The sequence below is a fragment of the Lepidochelys kempii genome, chromosome 6, assembly GCF_965140265.1.
Source record: "Lepidochelys kempii isolate rLepKem1 chromosome 6, rLepKem1.hap2, whole genome shotgun sequence".
Lineage (NCBI taxonomy): Eukaryota > Metazoa > Chordata > Testudines > Cheloniidae > Lepidochelys > Lepidochelys kempii.
The window spans coordinates 105488154-105508964 of NC_133261.1; the positions used below are offsets into that span (position 1 = coordinate 105488154).

Sequence of the window (20811 nt, forward strand, 5' to 3'; positions counted from 1 at the left end):
GGGTGCTTTTTAAAAAATCGAAATGGTGACACTTGAGATAAAATCCTCAGAGTTGGCAGCACTGGAATTCTGTCTAGGTAGAATTTCCTGTCACAAATGTTATATCAGATATAGCTAGGACTGCTCCAATACCCCTTACTAGTCAAACAGGCACAAATATGACAGATTACCCTCTGATAGTCATTTTAATTGGACAATTTAAAAATACTAAATAAAGATGGTTCATATTGACCCAACTGCTCTTCCTTGATTTGATCACCTTGTTCCTCAGAAGGTGTCTGTGTTGCCCATTTTCACTGAGGTCCTTTGAAATTTAATTAGAAGTAATAAGTTCTGACTTTTCCTCCCTGCCCCTAGAGGTGCTTGACTCCATCCTGTCTAAAATGCTAATAAAATCATTTTTTAAAGCACCAATTCATTTATTAACCATTTTCAAATATGCTCTTCTGCGGTGTTCCCAGGTTCTGTTTCCACTTGAGGAGTTTTTGCATGCAAAGGCAATGAGAGGATGTGTTGCTTTTTCAAGGTGGGACTAAACAAAGACAGTGATCTTGCACTGCTACTCTATATCCTGAACATGGTCTAAACAAGAGGATTTCATTCTCCAAAATTGTTAATGATGTACTTTTGGAATTTTTAAAAACTTTTTTTTATATACGTTTGTTGATTAGCAATTTGCAAGCATTTAGAGATGGGATCTGTCAAGGTTCCTCCCCCACTCTGAACTCTAGGGTACAGATGTGGGGACCTGCATGAAAACCTCCTAAGCTTACTTTTACCAGCTTAGGTTAAAACTTCCCCAAGGTACAAATTAATTTTATCCTTTGTCCTTGGAATAACCACTGCCACCACCAAACTCTAACTGGGTTTACTGGGAAACGTAGTTTGGACACGTCTTTCCCCCCAAAATCCTCCCAACCCTTGCACCCCACTTCCTGGGAAAGGTTTGGTAAAAATCCTCACCAATTTGCATAGGTGACCACAGACCCAAACCCTTGGATCTGAGAACAATGAAAAAGCATTCAGTTTTCTTACAAGAAGACTTTTAATAGAAATAGAAGTAAATAGGAGTAAAGGAATCACCCCTGTAAAATCAGGATGGTAAGTACCTTACAGGGTAATTAGATTCAAAACATAGAGGATCCCTCTAGGCAAAACCTTAAGTTACAAAAAAGACACGCAGACAGAAATAGTCATTCTATTCAGCACAATTCTTTTCTCAGCCATTTAAAGAAATCATAATCTAACACATACCTAGCTAGATTACTTACTAAAAGTTCTAAGACTCCATTCCTGTTCTATCCCCGGCAAAGCAGCATACCGACAGACACACAGACCCTTTGTTTCTCTCCCTCCTCCCAGCTTTTGAAAGTATCTTGTCTCCTCATTGGTCATTTTGGTCAGGTGCCAGCGAGGTTACCTTTAGCTTCTTAACCCTTTACAGGTGAGAGGAATTTTCCTCTGGCCAGGAGGGATTTTAAAGGGGTTTACCCTTCCCTTTATATTTATGACAGGATCCTATGGATTAACCAGCAGAAAAGACAGCGAGCACTCAGTAAATAGAGAAATATGATCATATTTATGCATTGACCAATTCTTAATATACTTTTTTCATTTTCAGTTGCTTTTCTGTGTAACATATTTTGCAAAAATATATTTTTTTAAGTAGTAGACTCTTAGACATGAATTTGGACATTCCTGACTGGTGTTTTTAAAAATAGTAGTTAGACATCTAGATGCCATAAATTGTGCTTGCAATTATTTGCATTCACAAATTTTGTATGTAGAAAGGGAGACCCAGTTTTAAAAAGCTGCCTATTAGACATATATTATATCAGAGACATTTCATGTATTAAATTTGGTTCATTTTCTGTAGACCTTCTCAAAAAGTTTATAGATTATCAGCTATTTTTCAGTACTTTGCCACACCATTTTTTTTTAGTGAAAATCTTTAAATTAGCAAAGTTTTTTTTGTAGACAGGACAATTTTATGCTATATTGCAGTCGGAACACCTGTTCAACCTACTGATAGATGTGTTGTCGCTGTGTTTCATTCAGACTTAATTCCCTGTATAATTGTCAACTACTTTCTTTCAGATGATTCATTCCGGACTCGTTCCACCAATATTAGTGGAAATGCTGTTTTTTCTTCCAGCACCCCCATAGCGACTTCCTCCCGTAATACAGCTAACTCAGTTGACCAAAAGAACAATGGGACTAAAGAGAGTCATTCACGAAAGATGAGCTTGTAAGTGATTGGTTATAGTTATGAGCACCTTAAGGGAGCTATTCACAAATGGAACTCAGAATAGTCTGTAAAATTGCAGGGTTTGTTTTTGTGTGTCCCATATCTGTTACATGCAATTTTCCATTTCCAGATTTTTATGTACACAAATATTTGGGTATGGAATATTGCCTGTGTGAAAATTTGGGTTCTCAAAAGCATTTTTAGGACTATATTGTGCCCCTTTGAACAAGTCTTTCATACTGTTCCTTAAATGTGTCTTTCCAATGTGGCTATCTATTTTTGGGAATAGTGTATCAGTATTCCCTTGCATATGGTTGGTTTTCAACGAATCATATACTCTGATACTTTGGCTATGTGTAAATATGTGTTCCTAGTTCAGAGGTCTTCATTCTAGTTTACAAATACAAAATTACTTATCTAGTCATTTTGTTACCTGAAATTATAATGATCTTCTTAATTGGAAGTGGTATTATATGATTCATACTTTTGTGTATGCATACAAAAAAAACCCTTCATTGTGAAGCAGTTTTTGGATTGCTATATTTGACATATTTCTACAAATTCATGGAAATTAAAGAAAAGGAAAGCCATCTAACAGTATATATCCTCTACTCCTCCATCCACAAGAACGCACATTATCATTACCACAATTAGCACACACCAAAATCTGACATTTATTCTGCCTCCTCTTCCAACACAACCAACTGCTACACCAAACATCTACAATTACTAGCTGTTAAGTTAAGCTTCTTAAATATGCTCTGTGTGTATAGCAACGCACCCTATCAGCTTCACAATGAAGTTTTTTGTTTATTATAGGTGGAGCCAGTAGAAACACCTATTATTAAGGTTTTCTGACACTTAGCATTATAAAACCCTGATTTCAGTTTCTCACAACTTTGCTAGACTAACTGTTTGGCTTGAAATTTTCCATGGTAGCTGTGTGCCTCAGGCTGATTTTAATTTCAGCTAAAATAGTTCAGCTCTTTAAGAGAAAGAGATTAGAGGAAGATATATTGTTTTGTCCATGTTAAAAAATTCTGGCCACTTTTTTCTTTGAAACTCTAGTGCTCCTATGCGTTGGAGAAGGGGCTTGACATTGGACAAGGGGCATGGTCTTTGTGTCAGAGATGTGCCTTTTTCCTTGCCTGTGATAATCTGCTCAAATTTGGCCAAGTTACAAGCCTTTGAAAAATTACAGTTTCCACAGGCGCTATGGAGACTTTTTTTAGATTTTTAGCAACTAAATGTCCCAAAGATTCCATTCACATTTGGCATGCTCTAGCCCAAGGCTGAGTAGAACTTTTCCTTGCAGTTGCAGTTCTGGGGTGCTATGGGCCATGCTGGGTCTGCGTATGGTCACCTGAACTAAGAGCGAGTCTGCTGATGACCCATATGGGTGTCAGCATGTTGAAATTTCTGTTTTTTCAGGGTTTTTTTAAAAAAACCTAGGAAATTACAGAAACAAAACTATGTTCAAAACATTATTCAGGTTGCAGGTGAAGGTCTGAAAAGATTAGGAAGTGACAGAATCAAGGTTGCCTGTCCCTGGGAGTAAATCAGGTTTGTGCAGTGAAGGAGGCTGTTTATAGGACCCTAGCCTCATTTGTTGTACCAGCTGGAAGGTTTTATAAATGAGGCAGGGGACTGCAGGAAGAGAAGAGAGTGGGTCTTGCAGTTAAGGTAGTTGAATGCTGCCCTGGAAAACTGTATTCTATACCTGCCTGTGCCATAGAGTTCCTGTGTGATGCTAGGCAAGTCTCTTCAATCACACTTTTCACAGACACTAATTGTGTGTTCCTCATTTTCTGGGTGTCTGACTTGAGACTATTGGTATGTCTACGCTGTAATTAATAACCCACGGCTGGCCTGTGCCAGAGATCGGGCTCTGGTTGCGGGGCTGTTTAACTGCAGTGTAGACATCCGGGCTCAGGCTGGTGCCTGGGCTCTAGGACACTGTGAGGTGGGAGGATCCTAGAGCTCAGGCCTGATTCGGAATGTTCATGCTGCAATTAAACACCCGCTCTGACAAGCCCGAGTCAGCTAGCACAGGCCAGCTGTGGGTGTCTTATTGCAGTTTAGACATACCCCTTGGGGTCAGATTTGAAAAAGTGTGGTGTACTCACTGCAGCAACTGAAATCAATGCTTTGAACAGAGAAAGTGCTATGTAATGGTAAGTGCTAGATGTCTCAACTTGGGCATCCAAAATTAGTGGATACTTTTTACCTTAATCTCTCTGTGCCCCATCTGTAAAATGAGGAAAACAGCACTCTCTCTTCTCAAAGAGGGGTTGTGAAGATAATTAACTAATGTTTGGGAAGCATTCAGATATTATAGTGAAGAGTGCCATAGCAAATCTCATGAGGAAATTAATAGTTCAGTCTTCAGAGCAGGGTTTGAATAGTGTGCAGTAATGAAGGCATGAGATCACACACTGAACTAGTATAAAATAAAATATTGAATAGCTTCTCCTTAAGTGAGCACCATCCATACTGTGCACTGAATGAGGCAGGGGTACTATGGAAAAAATAGTATATGATCAAGTAATCAGACTTTCTCTCAATACATATACACAAGGGTGCCCAACTTTTGAGTGGTTGACTTTGCAACATTAATAATGTTCTGTTCACATAGTTTTTGTGTGTAATTACTTATCTGTTTTTATTTTTGTGTATGTATGTAACTGAAAGATCAAGGTATCTATAGATTAAAGATAAAAATCACAACTGCATATGTTTCTGTTTAATTTATTTTTCATTTTAAATTAATATATTGTTTCAATCAATTATGATATAATTACCTATATTTAACTGTTTCACAAACCTCTCTGAGGCAAATTAATAGAAGTTCACTGGTAGCATGATCAAAAATATGAGTGAATCATTTTTATGATTTGTAAATGGAGCCATAATCTTCAAGGGACTTTCTAATATCCACATGAGGTACTTGAGTGCAGAAATTTTCATTGGAATCTTTACATTAGCAAATGTATGTTTGCAAACTTATGTTGGAGTTCAGTTCCTTCTTGGGCCCACATCAGAGATGAACACAGAGAAAAATGATCCATCTCATTCTTGGAATAATTTATACATTTTAAATTAATCTAATTTAAATCCTTATCCAATTCTCACAGTAGTTAGTAGAAAGACACCTATTGACTTTAGTGTGATTTGATTGGGCCCTTAGATAGTTTTCAGGCAGAAGAAATTACGTGAGTTGAGAATTGTGCTGAAGATGCCTCCTTTTGTATCTATGATGTCTTAATCACAGAAGATAAGAGGCTCTGAATTTATGTATATTTTGGAGTGTGGAAGAATCCCAAAGAACATCAATTAAATGCTTCAGCCCACAAGAGACCTCTCTTAAGTCAATTTTCAGAGAAAAGCATGTGTAGATCTGATTGTTACTAGCGAATAGACAATATTAGATTATGAGTCATCCTAGAATAGATATTGACATGAATCATAAATGTTAGGAATGATATAAGAATCCAATCGTATACTATTATGATGATTAGTTTTATTGTTTTCATATATGTATTCCCTCATTTTTGAGGATTTTATAAATTTTCTTTCAGCATAAGTGTTTTCCTTATTTTAATATAACAGGATAACTGATTCAAATACAGGAAGGAAAGTGAATATCTGTCTGTGCTCTATAGATGATTCAATAAAAATGTTGGCCTGACAGAGAGACAATTTAAGAAATCTGTTTTAATGTAGTACCTGGGCAAACAGATAATGAGAATTTTGCACTCACTTCAGTGGTTTAGAATCAGGCTCCTAAAGAGCAGGGGTGAAATCCTTGCCCATTGAAGTCAATAGCAAAGTTCTCATTGATGTCAAGGGGGCCTGGATTTCACAAAAATCTCAGTAACCAGTTTCCAGACCATAGATATTGGTGTATGAACCCATAATAATATTGGTTTGCCTACATAACTTGATATAGTATCTATCATCCTTTCAGAGGAATAACACTGTTTAGTGGGTTGAGCACAAGGCTGGGAGTCAGGAGCTCCTGACTTCTGCCCCCTTCCTGCCACTGACTTTCTGTATGGCCTTGAGCAGGTTACATAACTTTATAATCAATGTTATCCTACTCCCATTTATAGTTAATGGCAGTATTAAAATCAGTGACAGTTGGAGTTGGTTTGGGCCCTGTTTCCCCTCTTCTAAAATGAGGGCAATGAATATAGTGGTGTCTATATATTAGAGTGTCCTAAATATCTTTGATAGAAATGCCTTTTGATATGATGGGGTACCAAGAATCTCTGTTAGCACAGAGCTCTGAAATTAAGTGTTGCTCTTCCAGAGATCTCTGGGCTTTACATGTATTTGATGAATTGAGCCTCACAACACTTTTATGAAGTTGGCAAGTAGTATTTTACAGACAGGTAAACAAAGGAAATGATACATTGTGACTTGCCAATTCACATGTTGAAATCAGTGGCAGAACCAGAAATAAAACCCAGGAGACCTTTAACCACAAGCTATATCATTCCCTAGAGTTGTTACAAATTTTACCAACCTAACTTAAGCCTTCTTGAGCAGATTTACTTGAAAAGTACCCCCACACTATGAAATATATCCTAAATTATGAGTGAATTGACTTTTTTTTTGTAAGGTGTGTTTCCAAGTAGTTCCAGCTTCTCAGATACGCTTCATATAATGGCACGTTAGTATGAAGATATTACTGAATGCTTGAATATATCAACAATATTTTTACATATGTTTCTTCTTTTGTATAAAGAAAAAACAGAAAATCAAACTCTTAGATGATCATCTGACAGAAAAAGAAGCACACCAAAGACTGCTGGAGGCAAAGTGGTTTTGTGATAACAATGGTTGGAGCTACAGCTGGGGAATCTGATGACTGGACAGGAGAGACTTAGTGCATCTTGCAATGTTAAAACCTATCTTTTAAGCAAATTCCTAAGTTGTAAAATAACTCCATATAAATAATGTAATGGTTGCAGAATTCCAATGTTGTAGTGAAGTGTTAATGAAATGTAACTTTAGCTATGTGCTTTAACTGCTGCAGCTAAAGAGATAGGGTTTTTGTTCTTCAATTATGCCTTTGTAGTTCAGATTCTTGGATTTAGGATGCAAGTGTCCTATTTAAATGTACTTATTTAGGGTTTTAGCAGTTCCTAACATTGGTTTGTTATGGAAGAAAAATATAGCTGAAATTGTTCTGTATATGGGATTAACCGAGATATTAATTTCACCTTTCAAAGACTCTTCAAACTAAATTTAAACTAAAATCCAGGAGTACCACTAAGAAGCTGTCTTGAAGCATAAACTGAAATAAGATTGTGCTGTGAATTGGGATGTGGTATCACTACAAGTACTAACTCAAGTTTATACAAATCCTTTACAAGTTTTCCAAAAATGTTAAGAGCGAATACCTCCAAACAATATCAGAATTATTTCTTTTGTTTCATAGGACAATTTTGTTGTATAAATACATTGTTTAATTTTTAGTATTTCAGATTGTATTTTCTTTTACCTAATAATTTTAAAATGATGAATCTAGTTTTTAATTAACTGTTATTCCAGGCTATCATGCTTTAGCTTTGTCAACATTTGTTTGTATTAATGTTTCTATCAAAATTTGCCTGTGAAAAACATGCAGTTCTATTTAAAAAGTTCTATTTATGCCAATACTTGAGAGATATTGTATGAAGCTATTGTCAGCTTCTCTATTTCAAAATGCAATCAGCATAACTATATTGATATCAGAAAATATCTGTTTTTTAAATCTATTGGTGTATGATAAAGATGATCTAATTTGTGAATGCATGTGTGTGTGGTTAGTTTTTACCATGTGAAATAATGAATGATTAATTTACTCAAAATAAAACTTAGGATAATGCAGTACTTGCATGTTGCTGGAAAAAAGAGTTATTTTTTGCAATGTTTATTTTATAATTGAAGAGAAATAAAAGCATTTAACGATATAAATTACGTATTTTAAATGACACTGAAGCCAGTTTTATTGCTCTACTGTGAAGATGTGCATTAGCGTCTTGCAATGTATAGATTTGTTAGCTCCTCATAGTATATTTGAATTTTGGTGAGCCTAGTCATGGGGGTTTTTTGTTTTGTTTTTTGTTTGTTTGTTTGTTTTATTCACTGGCATTGTTTGGACTCTGTGGTCATAAAGTTTTGTGAGGCATCAGCTGGAGTCCTGTGTCCAGTTGTGGGCAGCAAAGCTTAGGAAAGATGTGGACAAATTGGAGAGAGTCCAGAGGAGGACAACAAAAACAATAAAATGTTTAGAAAACCTGACCTGTGAGGAAAGGTTTAAAAAAGTGGACATATTTAGTCTTGAGAAAAGAAGACTGAGGGGGCACCTGATGTGAACTCAAATATGTTAAGGGCTGTTATAAGGAGGACTGTGATAATTGTTCTCCATGTCCATTGAAGTAGGACTGGAAGCAATGGGTTTAATCTGCAGCAAGGGAGATTTGGTTAGAGATTAGGAAAACTTTCTAACTACACCTCTACCCTGATATAACGTGACCCAATATAACATGAATATGGATATAACGCGGTAAAGCAGGGCTCCGGTGGATCAAAGCAAGTTTGATATAACGCGGTTTCACCTATAACGCGGTAAGATTTTTTGGCTCCCAAGGACAGCGTTATATCGGGATAGAGGTGTATAAGGGTAGTTAGGCACCGGAATCAGTTTCCAAGTGAGGTTGTGGAATCCCCACCACTGGAGGTGTTAAGAACATGTTGGACAAACACATGTTAGGGATGGTCTAGATTTACTTGGTTCTGCCCCAGTGCAGGGGGCTGGACTTGATAACTTGTTGAGATCCGATCCAGCCATACATTTCTTTAACTCTATGATTGGTTCAAGACTGCAGTATTTGTTCTAATGCCTGAGTTAGGCTCTTGTAAATTACAGATTCTTTTTGAAAAGTCTGTTCTGAGTTTTCCACTATGATCAACAGTTGGTATTGGTGCAACAACACAAACATCACAAAGAAATATCAGGAGATGGTTGAGCCATGATTATTATGTCGCTTTCCGTGACTGATGGCTATGTTCTTCCCTCTCGCCTTTCGTCCACATTGCTGGCTCTTTGGCAGGAAGATAGTGTTTTCCCTCTGGATAGTGTTTTCCCCTTCACCATCCCCACTTTCTGGCCTTGTGTATCGACTTGTCTGTGTCTGCCTGCCTGCCTGTAGATGAATCTGTCTGTTTACATCTATGTAGGTACTTTTATGGCTCCCATCATCATAGTAGCTGAGTAATCTTGAAAACACCTCAGTTGTACTTCGGGCAGCTTTCCGGAAGACCATGTGAAGAAGAAGAGTTCCACTTGGATCTGTTAACTTCATGAGAGCTGTATGAAGCAATCCAGAAAAGCCACATGTGGCTCTACACACACACACAGGTAGAATGTAATTATATAACTGTACTAGTTGAAGGAGAGATACTGCTGTCCTTTCTTCCTTGACTAGTCCCATTGAAATCACTGGGCTTCTTGTTTTGCATTGAGCTCTCAGAAATACACATTTTAAAATGTTTTTTTCCTTTCACTATTTCAGTGCCTCTAGTCTGTGAATGGAGTTATTTTCCCTTTCGGAAGCTTGCTGTCTCTTACTAAAGGCAGCAATCTACCTTTTTTAGGTATGTAGAAAACTTTTAGATTAATCAGTTTATAATGTGCACATTACCATGGTATCTAGGTGATACAATATGGCAATGTACTTCAGCAGGGACTCAGTTTTGGTGGTGCAAAATAGAACTGAAAGAGTCAGCTTTCCCAGCTGTTGTTGAAGTTATCTTTTGGAAATATTTTATCGTTTGTAAAAAGGCCAGTTTAAATGTGCTTTTATTAGACTGCGTTCGTGTGCCCTGAGAAGCTAAAATGCATTTGATAAAACTGAATAACCTCGCTGAACTGAAAACCCTGCTGTGACCTTAATTATAGGCTTGCTATTTCTCCACAATAAGAAGTAAATAAAATTCTTAAGAACAGAGTCTATAGATCCCATGCTTAAAACTTGACCCTGCTCCCAGTGAAGTAAATGGCAAAATTTCCAGTGATGACAGTGGGAGTAGGCCCTTAATTCTTCTCATTGCAGTAGAGAATATTGTTAGAAAGTAGGCCAAACTGCAGTGTTTGGATGTGAACTTTCCAAATGTTTTGGGATGTTCGGATCCAAGGTTTGCATTCAGGCTTATCTCTAAATGAAATATATCTGAATTCTATCATTAAAATGTTGAATTTGGGACTTTCAATTTCGTACTTTTGAAACCTTTAATGATGGTAGCTCTACAAGACGTTATTTTGGAGTTGATAGTATAGCCTATTGGACCACAAGTAAATATTGTCAGTATTTTTAAAATACACTTTAAATTTTTTGTTTACATTTTGATGATTCTTCTGTAAGAAACTATTTTTTCTGTGAATGTGAAATGTGCAGAATGGTGGATCTGTTATACAATGGGGAATTAAACACAAAATTAAACAGAAATTAGCGTCTTTTAACTCAAACATTTTATTGAATTGCACATATACAGAAATATCTAGTTTAGATCACAGAATAAAATATTTGAACTGATTTTTATAGTATACAATCAGTAATCTTAAGCCTACTGTTAGATGGCTGTCAGAAGGAGTAGTTTAGGAAATACATAAAATAACATGCATCTTTTGAATAAATCTCTATTTTGTCACAGTTATTGCCTGAGCTAGATAATCTTGCCACTTGGGCATTAACAAAAATAATTTAGTAGGACATGCTGCTGATTTGAGATGTGAAATGAATCTGTTTTCATATCTAGCTAGTTTTCAGTTCTAACTAATTCAATGTAATAGTTTTAAGAAAATAAAAATAAAACTTGGAATATCCTGGAGATAGACTAGAAACTATTGTCTTCATTCACAGTTCTGTAGGATTAACCACTCTGCCCATGAACAGCAATGTTTTGAAAGTTTCTTCGTAAATCATAAAGAGGAATGGCTGGTTAACTTTAATGGTAGGAGGCATTGAGTATGCAGTAATTTCTGACCCACTAACAGCTGCTGCTTCTGTTCCTTTCTCATCCACTTCAATTACTGCTCTTTGGATAATCTGATAATGTAAAGAGAACAATATTATAAACACCAAAAACGAGACTCCTTATGTGGAGAACAGTCATCAAAGTTCCAAACAGCTAATGAGTGGCAGGCCTTTGACATACAGACCAAGGGACTGAGGGTCACTGTGCGGATCTGATCTTGCAATTGATGGCTGCACTCACACAAAGCCCCATTGGCTCCAGTGTGACTGCACAGCTGCCCTAGTCCATCTGTACCCTATCAGTTGCAGGATCAGAGCCTAAGAAGCTTCCTGGATACCTAAGAAGCTTCCTGTTTCTAGAAGCAGTTATACAATTTCTGTGTGCATAATTTGGCAGGGTAACTTTCTTATAAAAAAATGAAGGCTGGACCTTTGATCTTCAAACCACTTTTCCTAGCCACTCCTTCCCATAACCCAAATCCATGCATAGCCCAGGTTGGCCAGACCACAGAATCTGTTTTTCAGTTAACTAACAGAATGTATAGAATGAGCCTTCACTTCCTATTCCTGCTGACCCTGCATTCTGTGTTTCATGAATAAATATGCAGGCAAATGTCTATTAGTGGTTCAGGTTGTTTGTTTCTTTAATTAGCTTGTTTGTGATTAAGTTTAGTTAGTCACAAACATTGAAAGCTTTACTTGGTTAAATACTGTGCATTCTGAAAGTGCTTATAAAATCATAGAAACAGGACCCGAAGGGAGATCAAAAGTCATCAAGAAGTCATTTAGTGCATTTCTCCATGCTGAAGCACAATTAAGTATACCTAGACCATCCCTGACAGGTATTTGTCTAAGCTGTTCTCAAAAACCGCCAATGACAGAGATTCCACAACTTCCCTTTTTAACCTGTTTCAGTCCTTAACTATCCTTATAGTTAGCAAGTTTTTCCTAATATTGAATCTAAATCTCCCTTTATGTAATTGCACCTGTCTTGTCTTATTGCTATATGTTTATAATCTTGAGAAGATTTCCTTGAAGCAAACAGTAACCCAGAACTAATGAGTACAGCCATACAAAACAATCCTGTGAGGTGTTTGCAAGCCCTCAACTCCCTCAAAACTCACTGGGAATTAAGGACACTCAATATCTTGCAGGATCTGACCCTTTCCTCTTTATTTCTGTAGTGTATGCATCTAGCTATTTCCTCAATTCTTAAGCCTGTGTCTGCAAGATTCATGGTTAGTTTATGGTCTCGGACATAAAGACAATTAAAGATGTTAACATCACCAATACCAAACTCTGCTCACTGTGTTCAGGGTCCTAAATCTGTTTCTGAACTAATGTAACTCACATGGTAACATTCAATAAAATGCTGCAATGGCCCTATGCCAGCTGGTGCATAAATTGCTTTTAAAATCAGTTAACAGATGCTATTAAAATTAGATTGTTTTATAATAGAATTATTAGCCAGTTAATGCTGGATTATGCCATTTTTCCTGGTATCTGCACAAGGGGAGAGTATGCCACAGATTCTCAACCTGATTTACACACATTAAATGGTATACTAGCCCATAAACTAAACATCTTCTATTTTATCTTTTGTATTTTTACTCTTGGGATATGAAATAACCTTTCTGATTAAGGTCAGCTTACAAAGCTGTCATAGTTCAAATACTTTTACATTTATAAATTTGGCAAGGCAACTACTATGCTCTTTAAAAGGGTGCAACATATGAGAATCACAGTGGTCTGTTTGGTATGGAATGGGGTAGGGCCATGTTCATGTTTTGTCCTCTTTGGCATGTCTCTTACTGCTGGATGGTGTTGGATTGTGGTGGTTCTCTGCACAGGTGTACAGAAGAGGTGGGGGAAGTTTCTGAACCAGAGCTGGGCGAATAATGGACTTGTCAGTTTGCTAGCAATTCTAAAAAATAACAAAGAAAAAACCTGTTTTGGGTCAACTTGAGAATGAAAATTTGGTGACACACAAAGCCAAAAATAATTTTGTTTTGGGTCTAAAGAACCCTTTTTAAAATGTTCACCACTTTTTAAAGTTTCTGATTCTTAAGTACCATTACAGGAAATTTCGAAACTAAAAATTGTTTTGAACGGTAAACACTTTTCTTTTGAAAATGATGGAGCAAACTGTTTTGATATTTTTCTGATTTTTTTTTAACTAGAACAATTTGGTGGAATTGACAGAAATTTGTGAAAGGTTTTAGTGTCACCAAATCTGTACATTTTGCTGAAAAAATGTTTCTTGTAAAAGATGATGCCCAGCAATACTCTGAACTTCCTCTCCCACTGCTTCTCCCTACAGCTTTGTGCAAGAGAAGCCAAAATATGGCTGTTACTGGAGTGACAGTCAGGAGTCCTGGGTTCTATTCCTGGCTCTGCTCTGAGACCTTCAGCAAGTCACCTGATCCTTTTTGAGCTCTTTGAGGCAGGAACTATTTTCCACGATGTATTTGTACAATACCTAACACAACCAGGTCCTGATCTTGGCCGTGCCCTCTAGGCACTAATATAATACAAAAAATAAATAACAAGAAGCAGCTTATAAGTCTTACCTTTGATACTTTTACAAATCTTTGATCTGTGAGTTGACTCAGGTCTGCCCTCTTTGTGAAGAGATTTTGGATTCCCAGAATAGGAAGCAGTTCATGCATCTGGTATTTCTGGTCTAATTTGAACTTTGGAAAGAAAATGTCCATTTTTCTGTAAAAACATAAATACTGGTAATACAGTGAAAAAAATGACAAAGTCCTAATTTTGGAACAAGAAAAATGTCCTTATCACAGGCTTGATTTTTCTCCATGAATTTTGCTTGTCTCATTATCCTAGAATATACTCAGTAATTATTATTAGAAGGATCGTTCAGTAATATTTTGCATTTCATTACACCTTTCATCAGAGGATCTAAAAGTTCCCTATAAAAAATAGTGAAACCTCCTCACTTGTATGATGCAGAGCCCTGACATTTTTCATAAGGTGTAGCCATATTGCTCCCAGGATATGAGAGAGACAGGGTGGTTAAGGCAATATCTTTTACCGGACTAACTTCTGTTGGTGGGAGAGACAAGCTTTCAAGATACATGGAGCTCTTCTTCCAGTCTCAAGCACTTGGAGGTAAACATGGGACTCGAACTGACTTTTTCAGTAGCAGTGAAGTTCAGTTTGAGTTCCACGTTTGCCTCCAAGTACTTGATACCTGAAGAAGAGCTCTGTGAAGCTCTCAAAAGCTTGTCTCTCTCACCTGCAGGGGTTGTCCAGTAAAAGATATTACCTCACCCACCTTGTCTCTCACTTGTATGAGGCAGACAAGAGATATATAATAGTCACTTCAACTAATACTGAAATGCAACCAGTTCTGGGATCAAATTTAGTAGTGCACAACATGCTATGCAACAGTTTAAGGCAGGAAGTGAAGAATAATTGAAATGTAGGGGAAGCTAGGTAGGCGGAATGTAAATCCCTGTGTAACAACTTGGGAAAGACAGCAGGGCTAATGTTTTCTCTCTTATGAAAAATGTCAGGGCCACAAGGGGTCAGAACCTCTAGTTTCCTGCAGCACAGTATCCCCACTTCTATGATGAGGCGTTGATTAATTCAATACTGAACCAGGGGAAGGAGTGTCACCTACTGAATCACATTTCAAATGAAGAGATTAATTTATTTTACATTTTTATAGCTCACCCTATTTAATATATTTGTATTTACGCTTCATTGCCCAAGTAGGAAATCCCTTAATGAGTAGGCTGCACACAGTGGTTAGCCATGCTATTTCAGCTGGAAGTGCCAAATTGAAGACCACAGTTAGGACCTGATGTTTGGGCTTAGAAAGGCTGGACTGTGCTCTGTAAGACGTACATTTCTTAGTGGGATAGAGGGGATGAATCAGTCTTAAATGAAGGCTTCAGGTGAGAACCCTACACCACTCTTATGCACAAAGGTTCTGTTTTGGGGGATTTAGAAAGACCTTGCCTTTGTGAGGATGCCACTCCACAGAGAAACCAGCACGTAAGTGGGTTTCTTTTACCTCAGTAAATATGAAATATGTTAGTATCATCAGGATGTCAGTATGAAGCTATACCTGGTCTTCATGTTTCTAAGCCACGATTCCACAAGCTCTGCTGTTATGTGGTCTTCAAGTGAAGCGTAGTCTCCCTCCTTTTCCGGCATGGCAATAAGCATGTGTGCACTCCCTCTGTAGGGAAGTTTTAGCACAATGCATTGTAAATTCTTATCCAAAGTTGAGGCAACCATGTCTGATTTAAACATCATGGGCACCTGTACGTTCCTATACTTGTCTATATAGAAAGTCTCCAGTTCTGTGAACCTTGTATTAAATGGGTGCAACCATTTGCCTTAGAAAAGAAAGAAAGAAAATAATTATTCACACTCACACTTGCTCATGGTAACAGTTCTGAAGTCCTTAAAAATATTATCCAATTGTATCTGTTGCTATCTGGTCATGTAGGATTTGGGACCCTTTGTGCATAGGATGGCTGGATGACAGCTATGATATCTTTAGCAAACATACTTCAAAACTTTTATAGCACAGGACAGCAAAACCACACAAAATAAACAGGTCTAGGCCCACGAGGGATGGAGAGGAAGGAACATGATCAACAATATTGTCCCTTTGTCCAGGTGGTCAATTACCCCCAGGCTCCAAACTAATAAATATTCCTTTAATGTATTGAATACCATATAATCATCCATTTTTTGCAGAAATGCCACTTGACTCTGCCACCTCTGCTAGAAGTCTGTTCCACCTATTCAGTACTCTCTTTTTAAAGTGATACCTCCCATATATTCTCATTCATTGAGCATCAACAGTGGGTTGCCTCCCTTATGAGTGCTATGGACGGACACCATATATGTTGATGATACTAAGGCCTGCATTTCCTTTCTACCAAGTCTAGACAGAACCATTTCTTTCCTGTCTCAATTTCTGGTAGAGAAAGGGATTTGGATGAAATCCAGCTGGGTTGGGTTCAGTCAAGATAAAACACAAGTGATGCCTGTTGATAAAAGATGGTTGATTGCTGATGGGGAATTGGCAGAAATGATGAAGGCATCTGCAGGCTGATTTTTTAGAGGTTGTCCATCTGAGTCGTATTTGGATTCATCTCTACTTACGGCTTCCAAATTAGCAGTGGTGGCCAAAAACACCTTCTTTCACCTTTACACTTGACAAAATCTTTTATTTTCAAAATGCAGAGCTCGTCATGATTATCTATGGGCAACAGGGGTTGGCTCACTTCATTCCCTATGGGGCACCTGGCATTGGCCACTTTGGAAGACAGGATACTGGGCTAGATGGACCTTTGGTCTGACCCAGTATGGTCAACCTTATATTCTTATGTTCCTGCTTTTGTCATCTCAAGGCTAGACTACTACACTATTCTCTACCTGGAATTAGCCTTGTTGTCCATGTAGAAGCGTTGGCTACTGTAAACAGTACTTGCCTTATAGGTATATTATACCTATGTGCCATGCTCTGCACTGGTTAATTCACTTAAAGAATTTAATTCATGGTGCTGATTGCTATCTGCTGAAGCCTAAATTATCCAGCGTGCTGTTCTTAGACATGGACTCTGCCAACAAATCCACACGAACTCACAGGAGCTTCTGACAAACTGTTCTCCCTCATGGGCATTCATCCCTGAATTTGCTACTGCTAGAAAGCAGTCAAAGCCTGACCTTTTTTTGGAGTTTGCTGTAAATCATAGCACTTTTTCAGGCTTTCTCCACTGCATTTCTTTTAGTAACAGGCTGTCTTCTAACTGTCTTTTCCCCAAACTCAGTGTCCCAGTGTTGTTACTCTGTCTAGGTTTTTTAATACCTCACTCATTAGTAAATTATCAGGGTATCTCTACTCACACGTAAGCCTAGCCAATCTATTTATTATCTCTGTATCTTGGGTGGGCTTCATTACATCTTAACTAGCATTCTTCAAATAAAGGAAACAGAATTACACACCAGACTCAGACTATGTCCCAGTAAGTGCTACTAAGCTGTCAGTACAATAACATTGGACTCTTGGTGCATCTCCTTTTAGCTTATTTTACTGCTGCTGCTCAGCTGTTCCCCCATCTCAAGGAAAATATGCCTTGCTCTGAGCTATTGTGAGATGAGCCCCCATACCAGACAGCAAAAATCTCTGAACTTCCACCATGGAGCATTCTGCTCGGTCCTCTTTGTTTTGTTTTACTTTTAAGTTTGCATCTGTTTTCTTTCTTCAAAAGGAGAGAACTCTCTGTATGCTGCTGTCCTCACGAGAGAGTTGTACACTGAGCCAGAGGCTTTTCATTCACTCTCATGATCCTGGGACCATGGGCACCAGCCCAAGTCAGAATTAAATGGTTTCTCCTGGCCCCAAGGGGCTGAAACTACTCCTGCGGATTGGGACAGCATAGAGACATTATCCTGGCCACATCTCCTTTTCTCTGTCTGTGTCACTGAAATCAGCACCAGATCCAAGGCCCCACTAAACCCAGAAACCTCCCCTTTGCATTGTCCCAACTGGCTATTTATATGTCAAGGAGGAAGGAAACCACACTGTGGAGCCATTTTTCTTCCCTCACTTAAGCATGCACCTAGGCAGTGTTTTCCTTGATCTCTTCTTGGAGCAGTGGGCATGGTCTGGGATTCTCTGCTCCCTCTTTGCCCTACTTTTGTCCCTGCACTCTTGTCTTTTGTCCTGATCAGTTGACCCAACTTTTTCTGGCACCCTTCCCCTCTGATTGAGGGGAGTGGACAATCACTATTTTTGCTACATGGGGCCTCCTTTGAAAAGTCTGGTCCTTCTCAACTAGAAGTCAGAGACTACTGACTGCAGGGGGAGGGACACAGGAGCTTCTACACCAGCTGTTCATCAGCAGAGAATCACCGTGTGTGGTGGAGATGCATTAGATAATTGCTGTGTGCTCCTTGACCTAGACAAGAATCTAACTCCTTGTTTTGTCTAGTTCTGCTATTTAACTGGAAACTCATCCTTCCTCTTCTCTCACGCATATTCCGGGCACCAGGGACAATCTTATTTGGATTATTTTAGCTTTTTCAAGTAGTACAATGTCTTGAATTGGAAATTTTTAATGTATACCCTGCCCATCACTCATTCAAAGGACCTGGGGGAGCATTATTGGGGAAAACACTGCAATAAAATGCACCCTTATAAATGTGCCAGGTTGCAGCATTTTAATGTTAGAGGTAATATTTCAGCACGCCTGGGAATTCTGGAGAGGTTGAAGTTACTGCTCCAGATCTGACCCCGGTTCGCAGTGACCAAAGTTTATCGTGTGATAGCTCTGCATACCCGTGACCTGCAGAATCCTCACCATCATAACGTTTCCCATCGGAGTTTCATCCCTAAGAGGACTCGATGACTTCAGGGACCTGAAGGTGGACTGAAAAATCACTGGTTGCTCTAGGGGAAACTCCAGCTGGGGCCTCTGGGCCCAGGCTGGCCTCCTTTGGCTATGTGAAACTGAAAGAAAAGAGCTGAACTCCGGTCCTGGGACAGCTAATTTGCTGTGTAATCAGGGAGCCTTGTTGTGTGACAGGCAGTTGTGTGACAGGCTCATTACGGGGGGTAGGAAGTCTCTGAAGAGTCTGCTTCTCCTCAGCCTAGTTGGGGCTGCTACGTGGCCCTAGCAAATAAACTTTGGCATGCTGTGCTTATTTTTCCTAGTTTGATTGCACCTCTCCTGCCAAGCTAAGGGCCTTCCAGATTCTGATAACTTCTTTTGGTTGCACCAGATCAATACATGGAAGGTCCTCTCGTGGGTTAGGTGTGGTTCTTTTCCCTGATCAAAGAGACTCTTGTATGAAATGGGGAAACTCTGTGTTGCCTTGACCAATGCACTCTATGAGAAATGAATTGGTGCCCTCAGCCCAGTGTCTAGAGTACATATGCCCATGTTACAGCTATCATTATAATGGGCACCGCAATAATGGCTTATTAGCAGGGAGCCCAGGGATTCAAGGGAAATTGAACAACCTTCTCGGCCCTCAAGATGAACCCTTCAGAAAAGGGTTAAGACAAGTTAATATGGTGCTGAGAGGAAGTTTTCACTGCCTCTGTCTGTGTTCTAGCTGTTCTGAGGATGGAGGTCTGCAGCATTCAAGGCCCTTTTCAGTACCACTAAAATCGTTTACAGTTTTAAAAAATTAATTTAAAAAAGGAAATCTAATGGGGGACCATGGGGAAATACTGTATCTTTGAAAATGCTTTTCCCCAAAGGAGAAGCCCCTAGCCACTATCATTGTATTTGAATTACTGACTCAATTATAATGGGTATCTCACATATGTACAGATCCAGTTTGCAGTGAACTCAGTAGCACTGGCAGGTTTACCTGACTTGCCTGATGCACAAACGTTCAGCACCGTATCCCGAGCTCAGTTGCAAATCTAGAGTAGCAACGTTGATCCCAGTGGAGTTTTTCTGGAGCTGCACTAAAGTAACTGAGATCAGAGTCTTGCCTGTTGTCTTTTTATAAATGATGATATTACAGTATAAAATCAATCGTTACCTTTAAAGAGAATGTAATCCACGAGAACCAGTTTAGCATGCTGGTCAAATTCTTCAAAAAGCTTTGGGATTTTTCCTTTGGTCTTCTTGTTAATATTCTGATTTATGATATTTTTTGCATGGGTGGAGTTGTGAAAATCCACATTTAAGAATTCCATATCAAAGTACTGCTTGGATAAATTAAGGAAAGGCTCCTTCAGTCTGAAGTTCTTTTGAACAAAAGACAAACTACCTCTCTGCAGAACAAGCTCTTCATTCTCTGTGATGTTATCTTTCAATTGTTTAAACAAAGTTGGCAACTGATGAAAATTCTGTTTGCCCTGCAAAAGATGGAGGTTTGTACCCTGAACGATTTGCTTGTAGGTTTCCCCTTTAGCCGCGAGCATGAAGACAGCCATCACAAATGACATAGAGAGCGGGGAGAAAAACACGTTATTGTCATGCTTCAGTGCTATTTTCCTGTAGAGATTGAATCCAAAATTCATGTTCTTTTCAGTGAGGTTGTAAAGAGTGAACTCTAGAGGGACTTGCTCTTCAAATGGCTCTGCGGTCTCAAGATTCTGCAAGAGACTCTCCTCTTTATCTTTCTTTTGATTTCCATTCTTGCCAAGAGATGTGCTTAATTCAGTGCACATTTCACATAAGAGAAGAAGGCAAATCCCTGCTTTCATTTTGGAGTCCAGCAGTGAGCTTCTTTCTTGTCAAGAAAGTGAAAAGAAACAACAAAGTCAATGACAATTTTTCTTTTTTTAAATTGAAAATACCTTGCTTCTGGGTTCCAAATAAAGAGGTCATGGAGATAGCCAAATGGTTTGAAGTTCCTTCTACCATGTAATTCTCACCAACCCCTCCCCCACAAGTTACACACCAATGTAAAGTTTGAATGGCCAATACCCAAATCAAAAGTGAAAGTGAAAGTAATGGAAGAGAGAAGTATCCATTCTTTCAAAATGGGTGCAAAAGAGATGTCATGACCTTTAGCAAGGGGCTCACTTCA

The 20811-nt window shown here is 38.5% G+C and overlaps 2 protein-coding genes across 5 annotated transcripts in view; one reads left to right on the forward strand and one right to left on the reverse strand.

Annotated features, from left to right (window-relative positions):
- PPP4R4 (protein phosphatase 4 regulatory subunit 4) overlaps positions 1-8179 on the forward strand; it is a 119302-nt gene extending 111123 nt beyond the window's left edge. For all 4 annotated transcript variants that reach the window (XM_073349556.1, XM_073349559.1, XM_073349557.1 and 1 more), the window contains 2 exons: positions 2098-2248; positions 6999-8179. In XM_073349556.1, coding sequence (XP_073205657.1) covers positions 2098-2248; positions 6999-7023 — 176 coding nt within the window. In that variant the 3' untranslated portion in view covers positions 7024-8179. The remainder of the gene's footprint in view (positions 1-2097; positions 2249-6998) is intronic.
- A 2975-nt stretch (positions 8180-11154) lies between these two features.
- SERPINA10 (serpin family A member 10) lies at positions 11155-20485 on the reverse strand. The gene is made up of 4 exons (XM_073349561.1): positions 19816-20485; positions 15368-15641; positions 13845-13992; positions 11155-11346 (listed from the first exon to the last, which is right to left on the reverse strand). The coding sequence occupies exons 1-4, from the start codon at positions 20483-20485 to the stop codon at positions 11155-11157; spliced, it is 1284 nt and encodes a 427-aa protein (XP_073205662.1).
- Between the last annotated feature and the right edge of the window lie 326 nt (positions 20486-20811).

What these genes read in the sequence shown, in the direction of transcription:
- SERPINA10 (XM_073349561.1), bottom strand. Translation starts at nt 20,485, where the DNA reads ATGAAAGCAGGGATTTGCCTTCTTCTCTTATGTGAAATGTGCACTGAA. An exon ending in CTTAGAAACATGAAGACCAG is followed by an intron (nt 13,993 to 15,367) that starts GTATAGCTTCAT and finishes ATGTTTTTACAG; the next exon opens with AAAAATGGACATTTTCTTTC. An exon ending in GATTTGTAAAAGTATCAAAG is followed by an intron (nt 11,347 to 13,844) that starts GTAAGACTTATA and finishes TTACATTATCAG; the next exon opens with ATTATCCAAAGAGCAGTAAT.